Source organism: Xyrauchen texanus, chromosome 12, assembly GCF_025860055.1.
Source record: "Xyrauchen texanus isolate HMW12.3.18 chromosome 12, RBS_HiC_50CHRs, whole genome shotgun sequence".
In the NCBI taxonomy this organism is placed as follows: Eukaryota; Metazoa; Chordata; class Actinopteri; order Cypriniformes; family Catostomidae; genus Xyrauchen; species Xyrauchen texanus.
In genome coordinates this window covers 11,636,767-11,660,568 of record NC_068287.1, presented here as the reverse complement: position 1 = coordinate 11,660,568, position 23,802 = coordinate 11,636,767, and the positions used below count along the sequence as shown (strand labels likewise).

Here is a 23,802-nt window from a genome sequence, read left to right as displayed (position 1 = left end):
GATTTTTTTAGAGAGGCTTTTACTGTAGCTTAAAGAAAGCACACTGTAAGCATAGTAATTAAATATAAAACCCATATAAGATACAAATCTAAAACTTACAACCTGAGACTCAGTAACCAAAAGACTCCTTAGTAACTTTAGAAATTCTTTGGCACAGCTTCCCCTCTTTCCGTTTGATAGTTCTAAATAAATAAATGCCCTGAAAATAAGCCACATGAGTCGGAAATGGTCAAACTCAAAGTGCAAATAGTCCATACCTCCATTTTGTATGGCATTACAGGGCTCTATTGAAGCCGTCTCGCTCTCTCAGACCGGTCCCTGCTAACACAAAGGGCCCTTTCACTCTGACCTTGACTGAGCGCCTCCCTGGGCACCACAGCAACCCGTGGAGAGGAATCTGCCCCGTCTGCCTCCAGTGAATGATAACACTCCTGTACGGCTCTAAAGCCAGAAGTAATGCATTTCATATGGTGCGGACCAATTGAACAACCACCTACAGAGCCTCACATATCTCACAGGGAGTCTGGATATCTCAATGGATAAAGAATGTTATGCATTATGTTCCTGATTTAATAATAATGGGAGAGGCAGAGGATGGGCAGCTAATCACAAACATGAGGCTGGTGAATACTGACAAAGGAATTTTTTTAAGAGAGGGAAGTGTTTCACAAAGAAAAAAGCCATGTCAGTAAATGTTAAATGATCATCTAGTTTGTTGTGAAACCAGTACACCTAGTGATTAGTGGTAATTGCTAAGGAAAGCAACAAGTACTTAGTACAAACCCATAACTCTAATATTTAAACTGTCATTTTTTACTTTGTAACACATCCTTTTGTAACACGACTTACAATTTTCACCAGGTGGTTGATTAAATAGGCAATAAAATCCCAGACATTACATTGAAGGAGGGACCCAAGCCATATCTAAGGACCGGAGATTTCATAAAGGCTGTTTTAAGCTGGGCTAGTAAGCAACCACCTAGCAACATATTAAAACAACCTCCAAGTATGTAACATTTGAGTTTTTTAAATAAATAAATGCCTAATTCCTAATGCACTCTAAGTCCTTGTGGTGGCGTAGTGACTCAACTAAATCCGGGTGGCGGAGGACGAATCTCAGTTGTTTCTGCATCTTATCATGTGGCTTGAGCGCGTTACCGCGGAGACATAGCATGTGTGGAGGCTTCACGCCATTGTCCGCAGCATCTACACACAACTCACCACGCGCCCCACCGAGAGCGAACCACATTATAGTGACCACAAGGAGGTTACCCCATGTGACTCTACCCCTCCCTAGCAACTGGGCCAATTTGGTTGCTTAGGATGCCTGGCTGGTGTCATTCAGCACACCCTGGATTCAAACTTGTGGCTCCAGGAGTGTTAGTCGGCGTCTTTACTCGCTGAGCTACCCTGGCCCAAAATAAATCATATTTGAATATTTTACATTTTGCTCAAAAATTAAGTAGTTGCATCATGCATAAAAGGATGGCAGAGAACTGCGCTTTGAACTACTTTACATAAAACACAGGCACATGATTTTGTTCCAAAGAGAAACATTTGTTTTAATCCTTGGAAAGACACATCTGCAAGTGAACAGCCTGAAGACAAAAAACAGGCAGGAATTGCACTTCAATTTAAAAAAGCAGGCTTTTTCTTCAATATATTTCTGTCATAGAAACAACTGCAAAACTGTACAACAAGCTTTTTACAAAGCATTTGGGACTTCCATTTTAGAATTTTCTTTCACATTTTTACACATTCAACAGCAAGGTCTGCTACATTGTGACTGTAAGGAAAACAAAACACCAGAAAATGTCTTAAGACATGTCAGAAGAAATCTGCATTGGCTTAGTAATTAAAAAGTCCAACTTTAGTTTTCTTTGTAAGATGTTTTATGTGCATGAGCCTTTCTCAGCGATTTCTGGGATAGCATGCAAGACGATTTTAGGGCAATATTCCAGTCTATACTGATCTATAACCGTTCCTGTCTGCAGACATACACACACTCAGAGTGAAAGAGACAGACGGCTGCTCGAGGGGTCACAGATTTCCGCGACGGGGTGGACCATGTGGTTTCCTGGAGAGAGTTCAGTCTGTGTCCAAGTGACATGGGTTTGTCCCTTGCTGCTGTGCGTCCTGATACAACCTAAAGAAGTCCTTGTACCTTGGAGCGCAGCTGAGCCAGGCCTCCCCGAATCGCACAGTCCCAGTGAAAAGGAACTCACCCTCCCCGGGTTTAACCCTGCACTGGCTGGGCATCTTCACAAAGCCTGTCCAGCGTTTGGCACGGCCACCCCCTGACACAAACACTTGTGTCTTCTGTCTGTAGAGGCGACTCAAGGACACAGTGACGGACGTCTGATTGTCCTCTTGGGTTACGTCTAGTATAGTACCCCGTGCCACTGTAGAGGAGAGAGACAGAAATTAATCCAAATAAACCACATTCATTCATTTATTTGTCTAATAGTAATATTTTCTTATCGATTACTCTACAGGATATCCCTAGTGAAAACGCTCCTCTAAGAATGTGTACAGGATTCAAATTTCTTTCAAAACTGGGAAGCAACTAGGAATTTTCTCATATAGTACAAAAAAAAAAACTAAATCTTTTAGAACACAGCGTTCCCAATATGAATGTTATGATTGCCAAAAGGATAAAATGTCCTTTTTGGAATTTAACAGGAATGTAAAATTCTTTAGATCAGATCAGGGTTTTAAACTCTCCAGTGGCAAGACATTATTAAAATACAACAGAAGTAGGGTTTAAAAATAACATAATATCCAACTCTTTATTTGGTGTTTGAACCATATGGATTTTTCAATGACCAGTGCTGATACTGGTACTGATAAGAGTAGGGTGGCCGATATGATGCCAACATGTACATACCGGTACTACAAATAAGATGTAAACAAAATTGTTGAGATTAAATGAACACTGATTTTACTATGACTTTACTTAATTCACTGAAATTTTTTTTTATTATCCATTGACAAGGATACCAGTTGATTTGGGAACTAACACCAGAAGGTGGGAGTAAGGGACTGTTAACAATGATCATGTTTTTGCATTATAGAAACTAGACTAAGTGCAACGAATGGATCAAAATGCAGATGTCTTGAGACACATTTTTTAATTTGACACAGCATCTCATGCATGAGATGATGCACAACAGTCAAAGACATCCGTCAAATGCATTTTACTTAGAAGAAACGTGTTTGGTGTGAATGGCTCCTAACATTTCTGTTAATCGTCCAAGCAGTTACCCGCCAAAGCCGATAATCTCAAAATGGCCAAATATCGGCAGATTCATTGCCCAGAACTGTGTATCAGTCTAGTTCTACTCTTTAAGAATTAAATTTAAAAAACCTGTAGGAATTACAGTTTATTCAGTCGGATCTTACTAGATTCTAAGAAAGTTAATTGTTTTATGCTTAAAGGAATATTCCGAGTTCAATACAAATTAAGCTCAATCGACAGCATTTGGGGCATAATGTTGATTGCCACAAAAATTACATTCAACTCGTCCCTCTTCTCTAAAAAAACTAAAACAAAAGCACAAATTAAAGTTACTGTGAGGAACTTACAATGGAAGAGAATGGAGCCAATTTTTAGAGGGTTTTAAGCCAGAAATGTGAAGCTTATAATTGTATAAAATCACTAACATTAATTATTCAGTTAAAAAGCATGAATAATTTGAGCTGTAATGTTGTTTAAACCCATTTTCTTTGTCATTTAAGGGATTTAGGTTTTGCACGTAACGTCGTCATGTCAACGAAGTTGTAAAATTGGCCATAACTTTACACTGAAAAGGTTAGTAAGCGGTTTTATCACACTAAAATCATGTTAATAAGAATTGAGGCTTTACTTTTGAAACAGTAAGTGATCTAACGTTTACACATTAGCCCCATTCACTCCCACTGTAAGTGCTTCACTTTAACAAAGATTGTTGCTTAAAAAGGAGGAGCAAGACTAAATTCATTTTTGTGATAATCAATATTTTGCCTCAAATGCTGTTGATTGAGCTCAACTTGTATTAAACCCGGAATATTCCTTAAGGATTGATTCCAAACAATGATAGAAATTTTCTGTACACATTTCTTTAGGATTTCTGACATCAAGAACATTAGACATTTACTTAAAGCTGCTTCTTGTCTTACCAAAGTCACTGGTGCAAACTGCCAGGAGGAGTTCACCATCGGTACAGGGTTGGCAGGGTGCTGTAGAGAGATCAAAAGAACAAAATCAGAACAAACACTCAACACTTACACAAAAAGCAACAAAACAAGAACCAACATATGTGGATGTACCATGTTATTTTTTAGAAATCTCTATAAGAGGCCAACCCTACAGCACACTAATGCATCTACACCAGCCACTTGCGCCCAACTGGACCTTCAAAGACATAATATCTGCTGCAGATGGTTATTTATTGACTGTGCGGAGGCTGACTTTATCTTCATGGCTTGTCAGTATCTATCCAAACGGAGATGAGGGGTTGCCCATGAGAAATGGCACCACATAAAAATAAAGTAAATAAAAAACCTCTATAGACAACAGTGGGGAAACCATTTGTACTTTTGGATGCAGAATTGATATTGTAAATGGTGGTGATACAGCACTATCATACAAAAAGCAAACAAAAAAATGTATATTACCATGAACTGCATTGGCCCAAAACTATGCAAAATGATTGATTGTTTCTAAATGCCTCCAGGTTGATACAATTACATTAAATAATCACTGGATTTGCCAAAGTTTGCCAGGTTATTGCCTTGAAATCTTTGATTTATTTGAGGTACATCATTGAAAGTAAACTAGAACAGCATATTCTGCTTTGCTTTCTTAGTTAGGTCTGTGAAATTTTATGCACTTATTTTCTGTAATGTACTTAATAGTCTCTACACATTTCCATCTCTCGTCATGCATTTTCTATGCAATTGTTCTCACAGACTACGGTGCAGTTATTATTTCAATGAACTTACTTTGTTTCAGAAAACCCTGCCCCAAAACGGCACATAGGAACATTACTAACAGTCACTGAGCCCATTTACATGCACACCAATACACCGATTACTCTCTAAAATCAGCCAATTGAAAAAAAAAATCAAGAAATCCGCATTTAGATGACATTTGAAATAATCCTGTTGTTCTCTACATTTGATGTCAAACCGTGACGAGACATGCGCTCAACATGTGTGCACAATGGATGAGCCGGTAAGAACACCGGGTAAGGTGTTTACATGGCATGCGAAATGGGCAAAAATTTGCCCGTGTTGATTGGGTTATTCAGAAGCCGTTTATGGCCTCTACGCCGATAAAGGAATGTGGGTTATTGTATTTACATGAGCATAATAGTGCAAGAATGTGCACAGAAACGCACTCATTGATCACTGTAAATGTTAGTCAGACGGCTCTAATAAGTGGGTGGTTCTTGGCCAAATAAAGTTGCAGTATGGGATAGACTTTTAGCAGTTTAGTCAAAGCAAAAGTCTAGCTACACAAGAGATCAACCCCTTCCCCCACTACAACAACACTGACAAACACACACAGCATCTTCACACCCTAACGCAAATGAGATCCAGCCGAGAAGAACTCAAACAAGCAAAGGACAAGTAGCTCTGGATAAATAAATTAATTAATAATAAAAAAATAAATAAAAAAAAAAACGCCCAAAGGGACCAATGTTGCATCACACCTGTGCCAACAACCTAGATTGAGTTGAACATTTTGTACCATTTTACAACCCATATCAACACATGACAAGAGAATAACACTCCCTTGCTTTCAGGTCGCCGCTCATTCATGTGACTGCAACATGGCAATCAGTAAAACCTAAACACGGCCTGCACCATGTCGGCTTTGATCAGCATGTTTTCTCTTACATATAAATCAGGGCACAGTCTTGTGGCTCAGGGGTCATTACGGCCCCTATGCACAGATATAATCCAGCATAACCCCCTTACACTTGCAGCCAAGCGAGGGCCAAGCGTGTGACCGGTTGATTCAGGTGGCTGCGTGGAGGTTTATGGGTGTTTTATGGATTTATGGGTTGTGAGTGAAGGCTGCACTGTCAGCGTTGCATTTTGGGGTGTAATTCAAAGCAACTGACCAAATGTTTCAGTGTCTGTTAGTGCAGGTGGGCAAAAGGGCTTCAAAATATTTCCATAAATATAATAACGACTAGATTTTTCCAGAAGAAAATGCCTGCAAAGATCATTGTCATGATACTAGAGTGTTTGTGGATTTTTAGCACAATTATTATGTGGTTGCTAGGTTATTCTGGGTGGTTGATAGTTAGTTGCTTAAAGAGTGCAACAGTGCGTGGCCACTTTTTTTTTTTCTTTGTTCCTTAAATATTTTTTATATTTTAATTTTTTCATTAGGATTTCATAAAAACCTTCATCAAATAGTTTTAAGCCATGAACCAAACCAACCAGCTCCAAAGTGAATCACAACACAAAATCACAAACTTTCATTTGAAGCAAAAAAAAAAAGAAGTATTAAAACACTGAAGGGGGGAAAAGGTAAAAAGTACAAAAGTAAATTTTGCGATTTAATGTGTTAATTCAGTGCAATTAGTAATATAAAAAATAACGCAAGTAATCATGTCCATGGACCGTGATGAGGAATATTCCTTCCATCTGAGCAATTCAAGCTTGAAGTACATTTTCTCCAGGGGAGAGTAAGCAACACTTATATAGGCAACGCGTTTAAAGAGAACAAACCAAACCACACTCACTGACAGCAGACAAAACAAGATGAGAACACTTGCATTCAATCACAGCTTGATGGAGCACAAATACTAATGCAGGGATCTCAAGACATGTTTTTCCAAGTTTCAAACTATGTTTAGCTTGATATTGCTACCTAAAACCTGCATTTATGACACGCTGCAAACAAGACACTCCAAAAGCATCTGATGCAGGTGTGCATTGACGTGTCCTTAGAAAAGACCTCATTATAAATCTCTATCTGACTGATTGATGAATTCAATTGCAAAATGTATTGTGTGAACTGTAGGCCAATTATAGGCAGATGACATTAGTTCAATAATATGGAAATAAACATATATTGCATACTAAAGCCACTCTTTGAATCGGTTCTATTCGTTAATGCATTAGGTATCATGAGTTAACAATATATTGTTTGCAGCATTTATTAATCTTTGTTAATTAGTTAATAAAAATACAATTGTTGATTGTTGGTTCATGTTAGTTTATAGTGAATTAACTAATGTTAACAAACACAACTTTTGATTTGAGAGGTGTATTAGTATATGTTGAAATGAACATGAACTAAGACTAATAAAATCTGTAAAAGTATTGTGCATTGTTAGTTCATGTTAACTAATGTTGTTCACTAATGTTAAAAAAAAATAACCTTATTGAGTTACCATATTTCTAATGCTTAACTTAACTAATGATTTAAATATAACTTTTTACAAATATTTAATCATTATTTTTATTTGATGGGCTTTCAAAGCAAACATTTACATATGTGATCAATTCGATCAATCGGCATACCATGTAATTAATTTGATTAATAATTTTTAATCGATTGACAGCCCTAATATTTATATATAAATATTTAAGGAAAGTGACTCTATTAAGCCCACATACCATATAAGTCCACAATGTTATTACAATTAATTTAGAAATAGATATAAAACGATTCTTGGAAATGCACATATTTGTTGGTATTGTTTTACTTTCTATTTAGAGCCAATTAAATGTTTGGCGGCCATTTTGAAAGTTGAAACTCCAGGGACATGATTACTTGCGTTATTTCTTTTAATGCGTTATTTTTTATATTACTAATTGCACTGAATTAACACAATAAATCGCAAAATTTACTTTTGTACTTTTCACCTTTTCTGTACTTTTGTACTTTACCCTGTTCTGTTTTTGAAGACCTCAAAAATAAGCTATTTCTCTGGAGTTAGATGAAGAAACTGGGTGAGGAATGATTAAAAAAAATTAAGAGATTAATAAATCAAATATACCTTGATATTATTTATTTTCTTGGTATATAACAGCAATACTTTGCATTTTAAAAGATGGATTTCATGGGTTTCTGGAGCTAGTGCTGGACACTGCCTGAATGATGCTCACAAAGCTGTAAAAGAAAATAAATTAATAAAAACAGCAGATAACCACATTAAATGAAAATATGTAAGAAGCTTCTTGAGTTCAAACAAGATTTAGTGCTCTGCCTGTAATTATAATCTAGACATATAACTTTCTTTTTTTTAAACACCAATAACAAACACGCTCTACACTGTAAAATATACAGTTTTTTTTATACATGTAAAAAAAAAAATTGTTTACTTTGACTCTACTATAAATTATTGAGGTTTATTTTCCATTGATCCCTATTGTTCCTAATAAGCCCACTGAGCAAATAACCCATTGAAACATGTTAACTGAATTAATTGTCAACTCTACAGACTAAATCTATTGTCAGTCCAGGGAAAAAAAAATCTAATAACTGTCCAAATAAGATTAAGGTTTGCTGGACACCTGTTAGAGGTCCAAATCTAAAAATGAATACAAATGTATTTAGTAAAATGTAAAGTATTTACATTTTAAAAAGCATCGTAGGCTAATTATGTAGGCTTAAATGGTACAAACACTACATATAAGCCCACTCCAGACATTTCACATTTAAATAAAGTAACTTAATTCAGTCAGTTTATGATAAAACCTAACTTGAGTGTTTAGATGAGAGATTAATCACTGATTTAATACTCACTTTATTGGAAGGCTTTTAACATTGCTATTAGAAAACATGTCAAACTTAGATTCGGGTGGGCTTAGTTGGGTCACATCCCCCAAGTATTTTGAGAGTGTAGGGAGAGCAACTTGGTTGCATCATTCGCAGTGCGTCATGGTGTAGTTCGTCACCAGAAATTCTGGTATTGAACAATTTTTTTCTTTTGTTATAATATTTGAAAATAACAGACTGATGGCTTCAACAGAAGCATATACCGTCGATTAACAATCTCAAAGCTCACAATGGGTCTTTCTTTGAAGGTTATTATTATAACCTTCAAAGACATTAAAAATGTAATTCCCAGTGGAGTAACTAAATGGGATTTGTACTCCCAGGACCCAAGAGTGTTAATTAAGAGTGTTAGAGTGTCCTAACTAGATCCATGGCATACTGGTTAGCACACATGCTCCAACACATTGAGCCATGGTGCTGTTGATGGCATTGCAAGTTCGAATTGGTCTCATGAAATTTCCCATCCCCCTCTCTGTAAATAAATCTGGGAACAAGGCCAAAACTATAAAATGTATAAAGTGTTGCCTATATCTTGACCCTTCAGATATGAGTGGATGTGGTCAGTCTTGTCTGCTGTAGAAGTTGTGGGCAAGGAGAGCGGGCCAGAGCTTGGATGCTGTTGCAACACAAGGAGCAAAGCACCACCAATGGGACCAGAGGTCATCCAGGCATCAGCTTCGCAACAGCTGGCAAAAGCCAAAGCTTCAAAGTTGGTGATCTTACAGAAGTCTAGGCCTTGTAAAGTTTTGATGTGAAGCGTTAATGCGGCTTGCATTCACATGCTGAACACCAAAGCCGTGCTTGGAGTGCAGATGGGTTTTTCAAAGATTTGCGGCAGCTCACAAGCAAAAGTTGAAACAGAACCGCAGGAATGGACTGGCATCTGAGTCAGCGGCCCTCGCTACCCCAAATTAATGCAACGCTGCTGCGATCGCGACCACTTCACACGCTGGCAGGGTGAAGGGGAAGATAGTGTCCCTGCTACATCTGGTCCCCTACGCATTCCACGCTAATGGAGTAAAGATTCATATTCCACTTTGCTTGCATCCCCACCACTTCAGAGGCACAGAAAGAAGAGTAATGAAGGAAAAAGAGAGGGAGGGGAAGCCAGAGAGATGGAGGTGAATAGAGGGAAAGAGGAAGAGAGTTAGAAAAGGAGATGGAGATAATATGTCCTCCCAACAGCTGGTGTAAGACATTCTGAAGTGATGGAAAGCTACTCAATTCCAGCACAGCAAGTCAGCATTCCTGAGGTGACAGCAAAAACCCTCGCAAGCTCTGAAAAAGGAAAACAGGTCACCTTACAGATCTGCCCACTCAGATTGCTGAAATCACAAACTTTCTGCCAAAAGGGGTAAACACAACCTCTCTGGAGAGATCCAAACAGACATTGCCCACATGTTTAATGCCACACAGTTTAAAGTTACTCTGCTTAAAGGGAATAGTTCACCAAAAAATTTAATTAAACAAATTCTGTCATTATTTACTCACCCCTTATGTCCTTCCAAACCCACAACACTTTCTTTTGTGGAAAATGAGGCATATTTATCCTGGTCTTAAGAATATCCTGGTCATTCTTTTATATAATGAACGTTAATGGGGACTGGGGCTTTCAAGCTCCAAAATGACAGAAAAAGCACCATTAAAGTGGTCTATATGCATCATGCATTATATTGAAAGATTTTTGAAGAATACAACGTGCGAAGAACAGACCAAAAAATTACAAATTCATCCTAGCTCTCCTTGGCGCGTTCATGAAAGTTAATGAGAGAACTAGTGATAGGGCTGCACAATTATGACAAAATCAATCATAATTGATGATTATTTCCATTGATATTGTAATTACGATAAATTTCGATCAATAGAATTGACATCTGACATTGACAGTGCGATACATCTGCATTCTTGTAAATGAAGACTAGTTGCCTAAATGGTCAACTTCACATTGGCCCATTTGGAAGCATAAAAAAACAACACTAATTCAAATGTTTTATAAATTATACACAGAAGTGAGCAACAGACTTGTCTGAGATTGGTTACAATACTCAAACGTTACAAAAACATGTCAAATAAAAATGTAATTGAACATTGAAGCAACAGGATTAGATCTACTTTAATTGACACATTTAATATTAGTTAATTATGGACAGCCCGATACTGGTGTCGTAATCGGGTCTGATACGTCGCTCAAGTAATCGTAAAAATGTTATGAACATTACGTAAACATTCAGTGCACAAATTACAATCACGTCATAGTGAGATTATTTAAAAGCTTCGATTTAATGAGATAAATAAATATATTGTTTGCATATGCAGTGCTTTAAATATAAGTGCTTGTGATGTGTGGAGCCGGTGTTGTGCTGACATAAAATAAAATAAAACTGATATTGGACTGTATCGGCGAGTACAAAAAAGATAATATCGGTACTCATACAAAAAAACAAAAGGTATCGGAAAAGGGCTGAAATGTTTAGTCAACGTTATCAACAAAAAATTGTCTACATAAATGTTCGTTGTCGAATAGTCGTTTGATCTAATTTAATGAAACATGAGATCACTTTAAACTCTAATGATGAGAGCAGCACTACAGTTCGGGCCAGACTGAGGAGAGGAAGAATTACACAGCTCACAGTCCAGACGCACTCCAAACTTTCCAAACAGTTTCAGGTGATATAGATCGCAAAGTATGAGGGAATTAGAATGCAAAAATACTAAATAAGTAAATACAGGAGCACTCTCATTGTGGAATAAGCAGAGCTGGAGATGCCGCTCTGCTGAAGCAAAACTTGCGTGTCGAGAATCTTTAAAGGAAACACCCCGGCATTACATCTTAAATGTGGTTATATTTAACACGTTATAGCTTTATTAAAGTTCAGATAATATGGAAGCAGATCATGTAAATAACAACAAACTCCGAAACTGGCATTTCTCTGTGCGGCCAGCGCCTCTTCTATGAGTTGTATGAAGTGTCCCGATCTAAGGGGGAGAGATTGAAAATGCACCTTGCTTACGCACATCCCGAGCACGCTCACTTAATGCAGCTAGATTATAACGTGATGGCTCGTGACTTATCGTATCATAATATATGTCTCAGTGCATTTCTTATTGTGATGAAAATTGGCAATACACAGCTTTTTTAATACGAGAGTTTTTTTTTTTTAAAGTTGGATCGAAGTGAACATTATACACTGCAACAAAATACGTTTTTGATTTGATTTTGTTTTTCAAAAATCTTAGCAGCTCTACTGCAGAATATTTTTTTTAAGATATTTAGTGTTGCTATTGTTAAGATATTTAGAGAATAGATCTTGAATAAAAGTATATTTTGTCTTGACTGCACTTGCAGAAGTATAACTAAGTGAAAGAAATACACAAACAAAATACACTATCACTATAATACAATATCTTAAATTATATTTAAGATACATTCTCTTAAAGCCAGTCTAAATATCTTATATCTTGCTTAATACATGAGAGTGAGTACAGAATTTTCATTTTTGGGTGAACTGTTCCTTTAAACTGTGTCCATGACTACAAAATTACTGCAAAGTGCTGTGTTTATCAGAGCCAGATTTACATGCCATCTATGAATGCATACCCCCAGAGGGGGAGAACACAGTGAACAATACTTTTGCTTTGTTTGGGAGTGGAAAAACAGACCACTTATAAACTGTATCTACACTGCTTTAGGCCTTTTAGTAATTCAGTTTGGGCAGGTGCACTGCTTAAAAAAATTAATTTCTAAATAGTGGCTGACTGTTAAACAGGCTTTTCCGGAGTAAATTACTGATATAAACAACAGGGTGCTTATATCGTCCCAGTATGATACCAAGGGAACTATGCCACAAGTCCTGGAAAATACAGTCATTATGGCAAACAAGGTTTAAATCAGTATCACTTTCCAGTGCAAATATGAACACAGATCAGCCATTCTCAGCATCACAGAGGGGTGGATGTTTCCTGAGGTAAAAGAAACCATACAGTGCCAGGCATGAAAATATTGGCCGCAGCTAGCACACTATTCAAAATAAACAAACGCTCACCATTGCGTGCAATAATAACCTTTAAAACAAAAACCATGGAATCATGAAAACTTAATAAAGCCCATTACATTAGTGTTGGAATGCTAAAAATGAGAGTATATGCAAAAATAAATATTCAGAGAATCTGAAAAATGAAAATGAAACAACTTAAATTTCTCAAACATGAATTTAGAAGACTTGAAATGAAGCACACAAGTCATAAGGACTACATTTATGCTGCTTATTTGTCCTCTTTGAAGATTGGCCCCTGGACAAATAAGACAAGACATGAGGATAAGTAGATTTTCTTAAGGAGAAATTAGCAGAAGTTACATTTTTGAGTCCTTTTAAATAACTCATGAAATCAAAATAGGTGGGTTTTTTTAGCTTTTGGGTCCATCTTTATGCTAGTGCACTACTAAAAGTAAATTATCTTATAACATGCAGCATATACTTCTGACCAAACTTCCTCTTTCAGTAGAAAATATCTCAACAGAGGGAAGAAAACTGCTGCCAAAGATGCCATTTGAAGAAAAGAGAGAACATCAAAAACTTATACCAGATAATGAATGTGGGTCTGCTCCTGGTCTGTGGTTGACCAGCTCGTACTGGAAAGCTGTGATTTTCCGGCTGATGTCCCTTTGAGGCACTGCCTCGATGAACAGCGACCCATCCTGGATGCTAAAACAGTGCACTCTCCCCTCTGCCTGATCTTCCTCACGGAGCAGCAGTCGCAGTTTGCCCAGCCGGTCCAGGTAGATGTTGGTTCCGCTGGACTCTTTAGATGGTTTGATGCAGACAGAAAGAAGAGAGGCTGCTGGGGACAGCGTGTTAGGGCGCAGGTTGACGATGATGGCCCCTGTGGGGTACAGCCACTCCAGGAACCCCTGGGCACAGCGGAGATAGACTTGTTCCACATCCCGGGTGTGACCCTCATGGGTCAGCCCACTACAGCAAGACGAAAAGAGGAAGAAATAAGTTATAAGCTCTGTTTCAAACCCTGGTCTCGCTACAACGGCGCTACCTTCTATGGCAGCAACCAAAGCGAAATGTAGCCTTATAAATAACTAAAACGGAAATGCTCATAGACAGCAACATACAAAAAGCGTTCCTCGTGCAAAGCTCACAAGAGTAAAAGTTCACACTCAACTCGCAGTCGATTCCTGTAGATTGACTTGAGCATGTTGCTGAGCAAATTATGAAATTATAATGTTTTTTGTTTTACAACATTTACTCAATACACTAAAAAACGTGTATCGGCACGCGGAAGATCGAAGTATAATTTGGTCAAAAGTATTCTACTGTATGAATATTTTCAGTTCTGATAAATGGCCAAGTGGGCACAGTTATCAGTAAATGGTGTGATCTTAAAATGGATAAATAGTGGCCTAGCTAATACTGTACATCAAAACATCTGAAAAGAATACATTTTTATTTTTAATTCTCGTTAGTATGGCTATGCCTACTCTTCAGTATATTTATAATTGGCATTCTTTCTTGACTCAATCCTCCATCTCTAATGACTTTTATCAAGACACTTAGCGCAATGCATTCTAGGATTGCCTTTGTGTGAATTTGACCAAAACGTATTCACGGTCACATTTACCTTTGCACCGCAAAATTCTGCAGGTGAAATACAGTCTCAATGCCAATTTCAATGGGAATCTGCGGATCATGAATTTCGAGTGATGGACTTCCGGCAGCGAAGAATTTCCCTTCACAGATTTCGCAGCGTTAATAGGAAGTTGGCAGTGACCTCTGTGTGGTCGGTGCTTCCTACACTGCTGCACTGAATATTAACATCGGACAAGGAAATCATCTTAGCGGTGAGTTTATTTTTAACTTCACTCTTGTGGAGTTTAAAGTCTAGCATTAAAAAAAGACTGTTTGCCAATTTGTTTTTTGCTGGTTTCACACATGCTTATATTCTACCCATGCTTTTGTAGCCCACAGAACTTCGCCATGCAACACTAAATGTGGCAACGCCTTTGAGGCAGCATAACTGTTCGGAACAGCCTTCTCATCTGGAACACACCTATGATGCCTTAAGGCCAAAGTATATTTTGGTTTTCGTCAATCCAATACATCTCGCAAATACGTGCATTAGCTCAGTACGCCTGGACTTCCAGTGTGCAGCCAACTATTTCTAAAAGAGAGGTCGACCGATATATCGGTTTTGCCGATTAATAGGCACCGAAAACAGATTTCTGGAACTATCTGCAAAAATCCACACCGATAGTTTTGCCCCATTGCTTCCAATGCTGGAGCGGCTGGAAGGGTCCGCTGTTGTTATACAGTATGAAAGTGGCATCTAGAGACACAATAAAAACTATCACTTCACTGATCCCTTGTGGTGTTTGTTTTGACACGCGAGACTACACTCTGCATGGAGCAGAACACTTCAGATGCGATTTAAAACATCAACAATGAAAAGATATGAATACAGTACACATTGTCATATCATTATAAAGTAATTAATTTGTTGACTAGATGCTGTATTAGTAGAGAACAGCAGTATGTTTGCCGACAAGGCTGAGAGGATACTAACATTAAAGCTAACCTCAAGCGGTTAGAACAATGTGACAAAAAAACACGAAAGTCCTACACAAATGTTTAAATGTCACGATTGTTAACATCCATTACCATCTATTTGCATTAGTTTACACTCAGCTGGTCACTTTATGCATTCGTTAACCAGCTATGTTGCATATTTAAAGCTAGTAATGTGAGAAAGCAAATTCATATCTTCATGCAGTCGAGAGAAACGTATAAACAAATCAGAAACATCTGACTTCAATTCAATTTTTTTATCCTCACTGTAATACGATGATTCAGATCAATCCCATTCTTGTGCTAAAAAAGGCTAGACACAGTGCAACAAATAAAGTTCAACAGAAAGCAGGTGTCTCAATATGTTTTAAAGTTATTTTTTCATTCGACACATCATCTAACGGTGCTCCTGCACGAGACGCTGAATAAACAAAAACAAAGGGAAATAAAGACGTTCGTCTAATGCGCTAACATGGAAAAAGAAATGGATGGTTGCAAAAGCGTTCGGTCTGAACAGCCTCTTACAGTTGGCGGAGTTCTTTGGCCATTGTGTCCTGCTCTGTTATAAGGGTTTCTCAGATTAAGCAATAAATTATTTAAATGCTTTGTCAGGAAAGATGTGTATAGATCCTCGATACACACATTTTAACGCGTTATTTTTTGTAAATTTAATTGCACTGAATTAACGCGTTAAATCGACAGGCCTAATATTTATTTCATTTAAAAAGTATAATACCTTTTCATGGTTTAGTCAGTATGGTTTATTTTTGTAATACATTTACAAAATAACTTATTTTTGTATTAAAGCAATATTTTACTTTTAGTGTTATTTTCATTCAGTATCAATTCTAAAAACTATCGGTTGATTAATCGGTTATCGGCAAGTACTGCCTAACTTAGTTATCATATTGGTAAAATCCACTATCGGTCGACCTCTAAACTTCTAGATGCGTGGACAGTCAGCGTCTTGCCCATCGTGGGTGCATGCACCACTAAAGAGTATCACAAAGCTGTCATAGTGTGTATGCATCAAAAGCATAAGTTTGGGCTCATGGTCAAATGAGTATACTCAGAAAGGCTGAGGTGCTCAACCACGCTTGTTAGAATTCTTGTTAGAATTTGGTGAGTAACATTACAAAATGATTGATAATAGCTCAAAAACCAAGAGAGCTGCCAACCTAACCAGCATTTAAAACGCCTTTAAAATGCTGTCTAGGTTGGCAGCTCACTTGGTTTTTGAGCTATTATCAATCATTTTGTAATGTTACTCACCAAATTCTAACATTTAGTTGAAAAAATGGCTGGTTAATTTGTATACAGCTAACAACTTAAAATACTTTTGTTAAAAGTATATTTTAAAGAAAGTGACCCTAACCCAACTCCCTAAATAATGGTGGAAATTCTGTCAGCTTTACTTTGGCTGCCTTGTGTCCAAAACACAGCAAAGGAAACTTCAAACATTTGGGGAATTGTTCTTAACAGTCTACGCCAGATTCGGGTCCAAAGCTCATATCAAAGCAGGAAGAATGACTTAATGTCTTTTCACACAAGGTGTTAAGACCCATGCGCAAGGCTTGCTGCATGACCCATCACATGCGGACATGTGCGCACACACACACATACGTCTCTCTTTTCTTCTCTCATTTCTAACACTTTGGCAAGATCCAGCACTGGCATTCTGCCGTGGGTAGGATTTTTGCAACTTAAGTCAAAGGATCCTAGGACACACGGGCCTCTACACAGACAAGTGTGGAGACAGTAGCGGAATCTGGAGCTTGCAAGTGCAAATGCAGGTCACGCACTGAACCTCCCCTCGCTTTCAAATCCTCAAAAAAGGAGCTGCACGTCCGGGCAGCAGTCCTCCCGCTGTCCAGCGAAAGCACAAAAGACTCTCTCCACTACTTTGAGACATTATTCTGCGGTTCCGCACCTTAAGTCTGCGGCTCGTTGTCAGTTAGGCAGAAAATGAGCCATCTGTTTCCGAACCCTTGAGCAGATCTTCAATCAGCATTGAACTTAGGCCTGCTGCAATTGAGGTCGCCCAAACCCCACATTCAGATCTTACCAAAATGAGAGCTGAGGACCAAAACATTATGTGCATCCCGGGGTGACACATGTGCAGAGCAGACTAACAAACAGTCGGCTTCTCATTTATAACGTCTCCTCTTTCATTAAGAACGTTTGAAATTCAGCCACACTGAGAGGCTGAACTAAAACCTGGCAAATCAATACCAGATTATGGCTCCACACTCAAGAGCACAGCACAGTCACTCTTATTATTGTAAAAAGACTTCATAGAGACTAAAATCTGTAATGTTAGAGGACTTCTCAAAAGGAAGGGAGCTATTGTTGAGGAATAATAACAGAAGTGTTATGAGATGAAGTTATGTGGTGGAGAAATCAGTAGCATCAACAAAACTCCTCTTTAGTAAAAGATTTATCACCAAACAGCCTTCACATTTAATTGCACGTTAAGGTTGAAAAGTTTAAAGCCACTTTCCGACCCACTACGGTTTTTATAGTACATAAAAAGCTCTTTATATGCCCAGGAGTCAAAGTTCTTCTAGATTTTCTATAAAACTTTCTGTATTTTTCTTAGCAGTGTATACAGTATACACTTATTTGCCTATTCAAAATTAAATTGTAAGAACTACAAAATAATATGTTTTGCATAAAAATGCAGTGCTTTGCATATAAAAATATATGAATAATTTTGGTTCGGTCAAATCAAACCACTGTTCTGTTAGCTCTTGGTTTGTTTTTTCTAAATGCTATAGGCAGATTGTCAAGAAAATTGTCCGTACAGAAATACCAAGAAAACAAATGAGTTATAAAAAAGTTTTACAAAAAAATAAATAAATTTAATAATAAAATAAACGAATTAATGTAGACAATCACTACTACAACCATCCATAATACCATTTACAACAAGCTAGTAAAAACCACCACCACTTAAATATTAAATAATATTAGGTAAAATACTAAACATATTATATAAACATAACTCTAATACTAATATAACTATTACTACCTCAACTGCTACTAATAATAATCATCATCATCATACAAATAATAATAGTCATTATAATCAAACATAAAAAACGTTTTTAAACTTTTTAACAGCATTTATTGAGATTTACAGTACTTTAGGTTTTAAAAGTAACATTTATAATTACAATGGACTAAACGCACAATGTAAATAATGAGGAAGCACTGTAACAAACACATTGGAGCACGTCTCACCTGCCCCTCCAGCTGCATTGGTCGCTTGAGTACTGGGAGCGCGCAATCCGACACAGAACCAGAACCGACAGCAAATACGCCAAGAACGGCGAGAGCATGTTTGTCCAGCCGCTGTCTACTCCTCTAGCGCGATACTTGATAGATCTGCTTTGCAAGAGCGAAATTAAACAGTCCACCGTCTGTATTTTCACTACATCGTGTTGTGCGTCAGTATCGATTGACTTTCTACCGCCAGTATTTCCTCAAGCATCGAAAGTAAAGCTAAATCTCGCTCACTCCATGTTGCGCTCTGTGTGTAGTAGCGCTTTAGCGGCTCTACTCGAGTGAAGGTGGCAGAGGAACCCAAGCAGGGACGCTCGTTGAGCTTTGAGGAACACGCATGCGCAGTGAGCAGCAGCGCTTTTACTCCAGTGAGGCGCGTTCCTCAAGAGTTCATTGAGCGGATCTGCTTGGATTCCTCTGCGCGTCACCGCCAGCTGACTGACACGACGCTTGCGCAGAAGCGTTTTTGACTACAGTTGTTTATTTCTTAATTAAGACGAATTATAACGCCGTAGCAGTTTTGCGAGACCTATGATTGATTTTGTCATATAATTAAAACATTATCCTGCTTAATGGCAAAGATTAGGTCATCAATTATATCTGTTTGCCCTTACAAACATTGCAAACATACAGGGTTCTAAAGTCAGTGACCACCACCGATAATACTTCTATATGGCATTTTTCCTGTATTATTATAATATAATAACAAATCACATTATCAGCACAACAATGTAAGTGAATAATTTACATGAATCTCACAATTTCATAGTATTTTTGGAATGTCACTCAAGTTAACATGAGTCCACTAAAATCTGATGATCCATGATAATCACAGCATGATTTGAGATGAGAGTGTTCTAAAACATTTCTAGAACATTTCAACTATTGTTGCAACACACTCTGGTGTAGGCATCTGTTGAAAGCTGTGCTGTGAAGTAAAAAACATGGCAGACAAACTCATACATGTGATGTATTCATTCTCTGTCCTCTATTATCTTTCTTTTTCAAGCTAAAAAGTGAGTTGTGGAGAAAGAGCCTTGAGAAGAGTTTCAATGTTTACTGGTACATTGTCAAAAAGATATATTTTAAATAGCCATCTTGATCTGTGACCACCTGTTCCCTCTGTGGTACATGCCATCCAATCTGAGCAATCCCTTGTGTGTTCCCTACTGTTCCTACCGTAAAAACTGTAAAACTCAGATCAGTTATTGTTCCTACTAACTTTGAATTACCTTGGATTACCATGTAATATGGTACATGAAGAGGTTAATCAGTCAATATCATGGTACCATGACATTACCAACTGATATCACCACTGCACTCTGGTACTGCCGAAGTAGGCTACTTTTTTTTTCTAAGGGAAGGCAACAAAAACTAACAATTAGATGTCAGTAAACTATCCAACTCTTTCCTCGGGGCTTGTTATTTATTGGGGTTTATTCACAATTTCACATGTACTTGTCTCACTGAAACCGAAGCACATAAAAGTATATTCTTTTGTATATTCTTCCTTCATACTCAAATGTTGTCAAGAAACCTGATAGACAGGAGAGACTAGAGGTGTCAAAGACAGTTATTTAACTGGTTTCACAATACATGATGCGTGTGTGTGTGTGTGTGTGCGCGTGCGTGCGCGCGCGAGTATATGTTGTTTTAATAAGGGCTGACTGCTGGCCTGCTGCTGTCTCTCAGGATAATGATATGGCTCCTCCTTAAACCTGTGCATGTCAGGACAAGCGCACCACAAATCAGAGACACCTGCAGATGTTTTCACGTATTATGCCTTCTCTGTGAGTGTTTACATGCTGATAAGTATGTCTTTGAAGAGACAACAAGCAGAACAGAGATCCTATAACATATATAGCATCTGTATATGTAAACAATTCATATATATACAGTTCATCTTAGGTTTTGTAATCCCAAGCATACATCAAAACATCCCACATTCATGACCTTTGGTAGCTGAAAGGGTTTCTTTTTAGTGCATGGGGATCTTATTTTGTGTTTTGGCTGACAGCTGTGCCCCTCTGTTTTTACTTTAACTCACTTTATTGCTTTGAGAAAAGAGATTTGAAAGGATTGAATGGTAAGAAGAAAAGTTTGAGTTTTTTTAAGGGGGGTGGGGTGCACAAAACCAACATGGTGGTTCATTGTCATGTAAACAGGGTATATATATATATATATATATATATATATATATATATATATAGCAGAGAGAGAGAGAGAGAGAGAGTAGAGAGAGAGAGAGAGAGAGAGAGAGAGAGAGAGAGAGAGAGAAAGAGTGCTGTGAACAAGTATGTTCCCCCATCCTGATTTCATCTGTTTTTGAGTATATCTCATATTAAACTGTTTAAACAACATTCATAAAACAAAGGCAATCTGAGTAAACACAAAATACAGTTTTTAAATGATAATGTTATTTACTGAAGCAAAACATTTATCCAATACCAACTGGGTCTGTGTAAAAGTATTTGCCCCCTCAGTTACTAAATCCCCAAATCAATGAAACTGCATATATAATATGGTTCAACTGGACAAGACACACCCAGGCCTGATTACTGCCAGCCCTAACCCAATCAAATCAACACCTAAATATAACTTTTTCAGCAGCATGATGTTGGCTAAAAGGCCTCACCCAGTAGCACACTATGCCAAGGTTGAAAGAAATTCCAGTCTGGGAAGGGTTACAAAGCTATTTCAAAGGCTTTGGGACTCCAAAGAACCACAGTGAGAGCCATTATCTCCAAATTGAGAAAACAACTTGGCACTGTAGTGAACCTTCCCAGAAGTGACCAACCTTCCAAAATGTCTCCAAGAGCACAGTGACAACTCATCCAGTAAGTCACAAAAAAGCCAAGGAGAACATCCAAGGAACTGCAGGACTCTCTCGCATCAATAAAGGTCACTGTTCATGACCACTATCAGAAAAGTGCTGTGGAAAATTGGCATCCATGGAAGAGTAGCAAGGTGAAAACCACTGCTAACCCAGAAAAACATTAAGGCTCATCTGAATTTTGCCAAAACACACCTTGATGATCCTCAAATGTTTGGGGAGAATGTTCTGTGGGCTGATGATTTGAAATTGGAACTGTTTGGAAGACGGGTACCGTTAAATCTGGCGTAAATCAAACACAGAATTCAACTAAAAGAACATCATGCCTATGGTCAAGTATTGTGGTGATAGCGTGATGGTGTGGAGATGCTTTTCTGCTTCAGGGCCAGGGTAACTTGCAATAATGGAGGGAAACATGAATTCTGCTCTCTACTAGAAAATCCTAAAGGAGAACGTCCGGTCATCAGTCCGTGAGTTGAAGCTCAAGCGCAACTGGATTATGCAGCAAGACAATGATCCAAAGCATAGCAGTAAGTCCACCTCTCAATGGCTCAAAAGAAGCAACATTAAAGTTTTGGAGTGGCCTAGTCGAAGTCCTGACATGAACCCGATTGAGATGCTGTGGCAGGACCTTAAATGGACAGTTCATGCTCAAAAGCCCTCCATTGTGGCTGAACTAAAGCAGTTTTGAAAAGAAGAGTGGGCCAAAATTCCACCACAGTGTTGTTAATACTGATCTCCAGTTATTGGAAGCGGTTGGTTGCAGTTTTTGCAGCTAAATGTGGCACAACTAGCTTTTAAGTTTAAAGGGGCAGTTAGTTTCTCACATGGGTGATATAGGTGTTGGACAAAATATTTGCTTCAATAATATATATATATATATATATATATATATATTTGAAAACTGTATTTTGTGTTTACTCAGGTTTCCTTTGTTTTAAATACTGTATCTTATTTGAAGATCTAAATCAATTTAGCATGAATAATATACAAAAATAGAAGAAATCAGAAAGGGAACAAATACATTTTCACAGCACTGTGTATATATGTGTGTATATATATATATATATATATATATATATATATATATATATATATATATATATATATAAACGTACTGTATAAAGTTGGGAGGCTAAATACAAGGAATTGTACATATATGTCTATGCCACATGGAGAAAAAGCTTTTGGAAATAAAAAGCAATCTCGAAAAACTTCTTATGGTAAAATGTCCACTGCAGTAAACTAATTTTATTTTATTTTTAATGTAATTTATATCACTAAACCATGTATTGTATTATGCTCCATAAAGTACCTTTAAGCTCCTCAAAGTTACTACCAACCTGCAGTTTTTATTTGTTTAATTTAATTTTGGACCCTGCATGTAAGAGAGAACTGGTGATTCAGAAGGAATGAACTGGATATTTGTTCTGGCTGTTTTTGGTTTCTGTTATTGCCTAATTGCATGTAGGGAATGAGTCATCCTGAGCTGTGTACCAAAAGTCCCCAGACTGAAAAGCAAATGCAAAGTGGAGTTTGCTGTGGTCAAGGTGTGTTTCTGTGTGTGTGTGTGTGTGTGTACATAAAGAAGGATACAAGAGGTTCGGAGAACCATGTATCATAGGATGACATCACCACTCACTGATTCACACCTCCAAATGACAAGAAACGTTCTGTCTTGCTTTGTAAATTGAGAACCAATCCCTCATGGAGATAAACATACCAAAACAGTGAGGCAGGAAATTAACCAACCAGCTGTCTCGTTCAAGTGTGTTGCGCAGGGAAGAAGGAGGACATGCTGCATTGTTCATGCAGTTTCACAATGCCAGTAAACACAAAAATGTCAGCCAGACAACTGTGTTTCATAAAACTTTGAAATGTGCTCTCTGTATACACGCACATCTGTCCATCTGAATCAAATCAATCCAACTGTAGATAAAGATTTTTTACATTTATTTTATTTTTATTTATAAATATTCAGAATATCATGTCATATTAAAAAAAGTCCTGATTCAGCCCGATTCAGGGCCGGCCTTGTCTTCACGTACATTCCTTTATCACCTGACTCTGGGTGATACTACCATGTAACAGTATAACAAACGGACAAGGGGGAGGCGGGAACTGGCTGAACAGTAAACAAAGTTTAATGATAAAACTCGACATAAAAATAACATAAACAAACACAGACACACATGCAACGTGTCCGCATGCGTCTCTTTCTCTCTCAAACCGGCGTCTCCGGCTGCCCCTTATCTTACTGTCCCGCTGTTGATTCAGCGCCGACCGTGCTCTATCACAGCCCGGCAACGCCCTCCTCCTCATCACAT

The 23,802-nt window shown here is 37.8% G+C and overlaps 1 protein-coding gene across 1 annotated transcript; it reads right to left on the bottom strand.

The window, feature by feature from the left end:
- Positions 1 to 1,528: 1,528 nt before the first annotated feature.
- Positions 1,529 to 18,959, bottom strand: LOC127653246 (meteorin-like protein). The gene is made up of 4 exons (XM_052139866.1): positions 18,601 to 18,959; positions 13,367 to 13,755; positions 4,159 to 4,218; positions 1,529 to 2,402 (listed from the first exon to the last, which is right to left on the bottom strand). Exons 1-4 carry the CDS (start codon positions 18,696 to 18,698, stop codon positions 2,089 to 2,091), a joined length of 861 nt encoding a protein of 286 aa, XP_051995826.1. The 5' UTR covers positions 18,699 to 18,959; the 3' UTR covers positions 1,529 to 2,088.
- Positions 18,960 to 23,802: the final 4,843 nt, after the last annotated feature.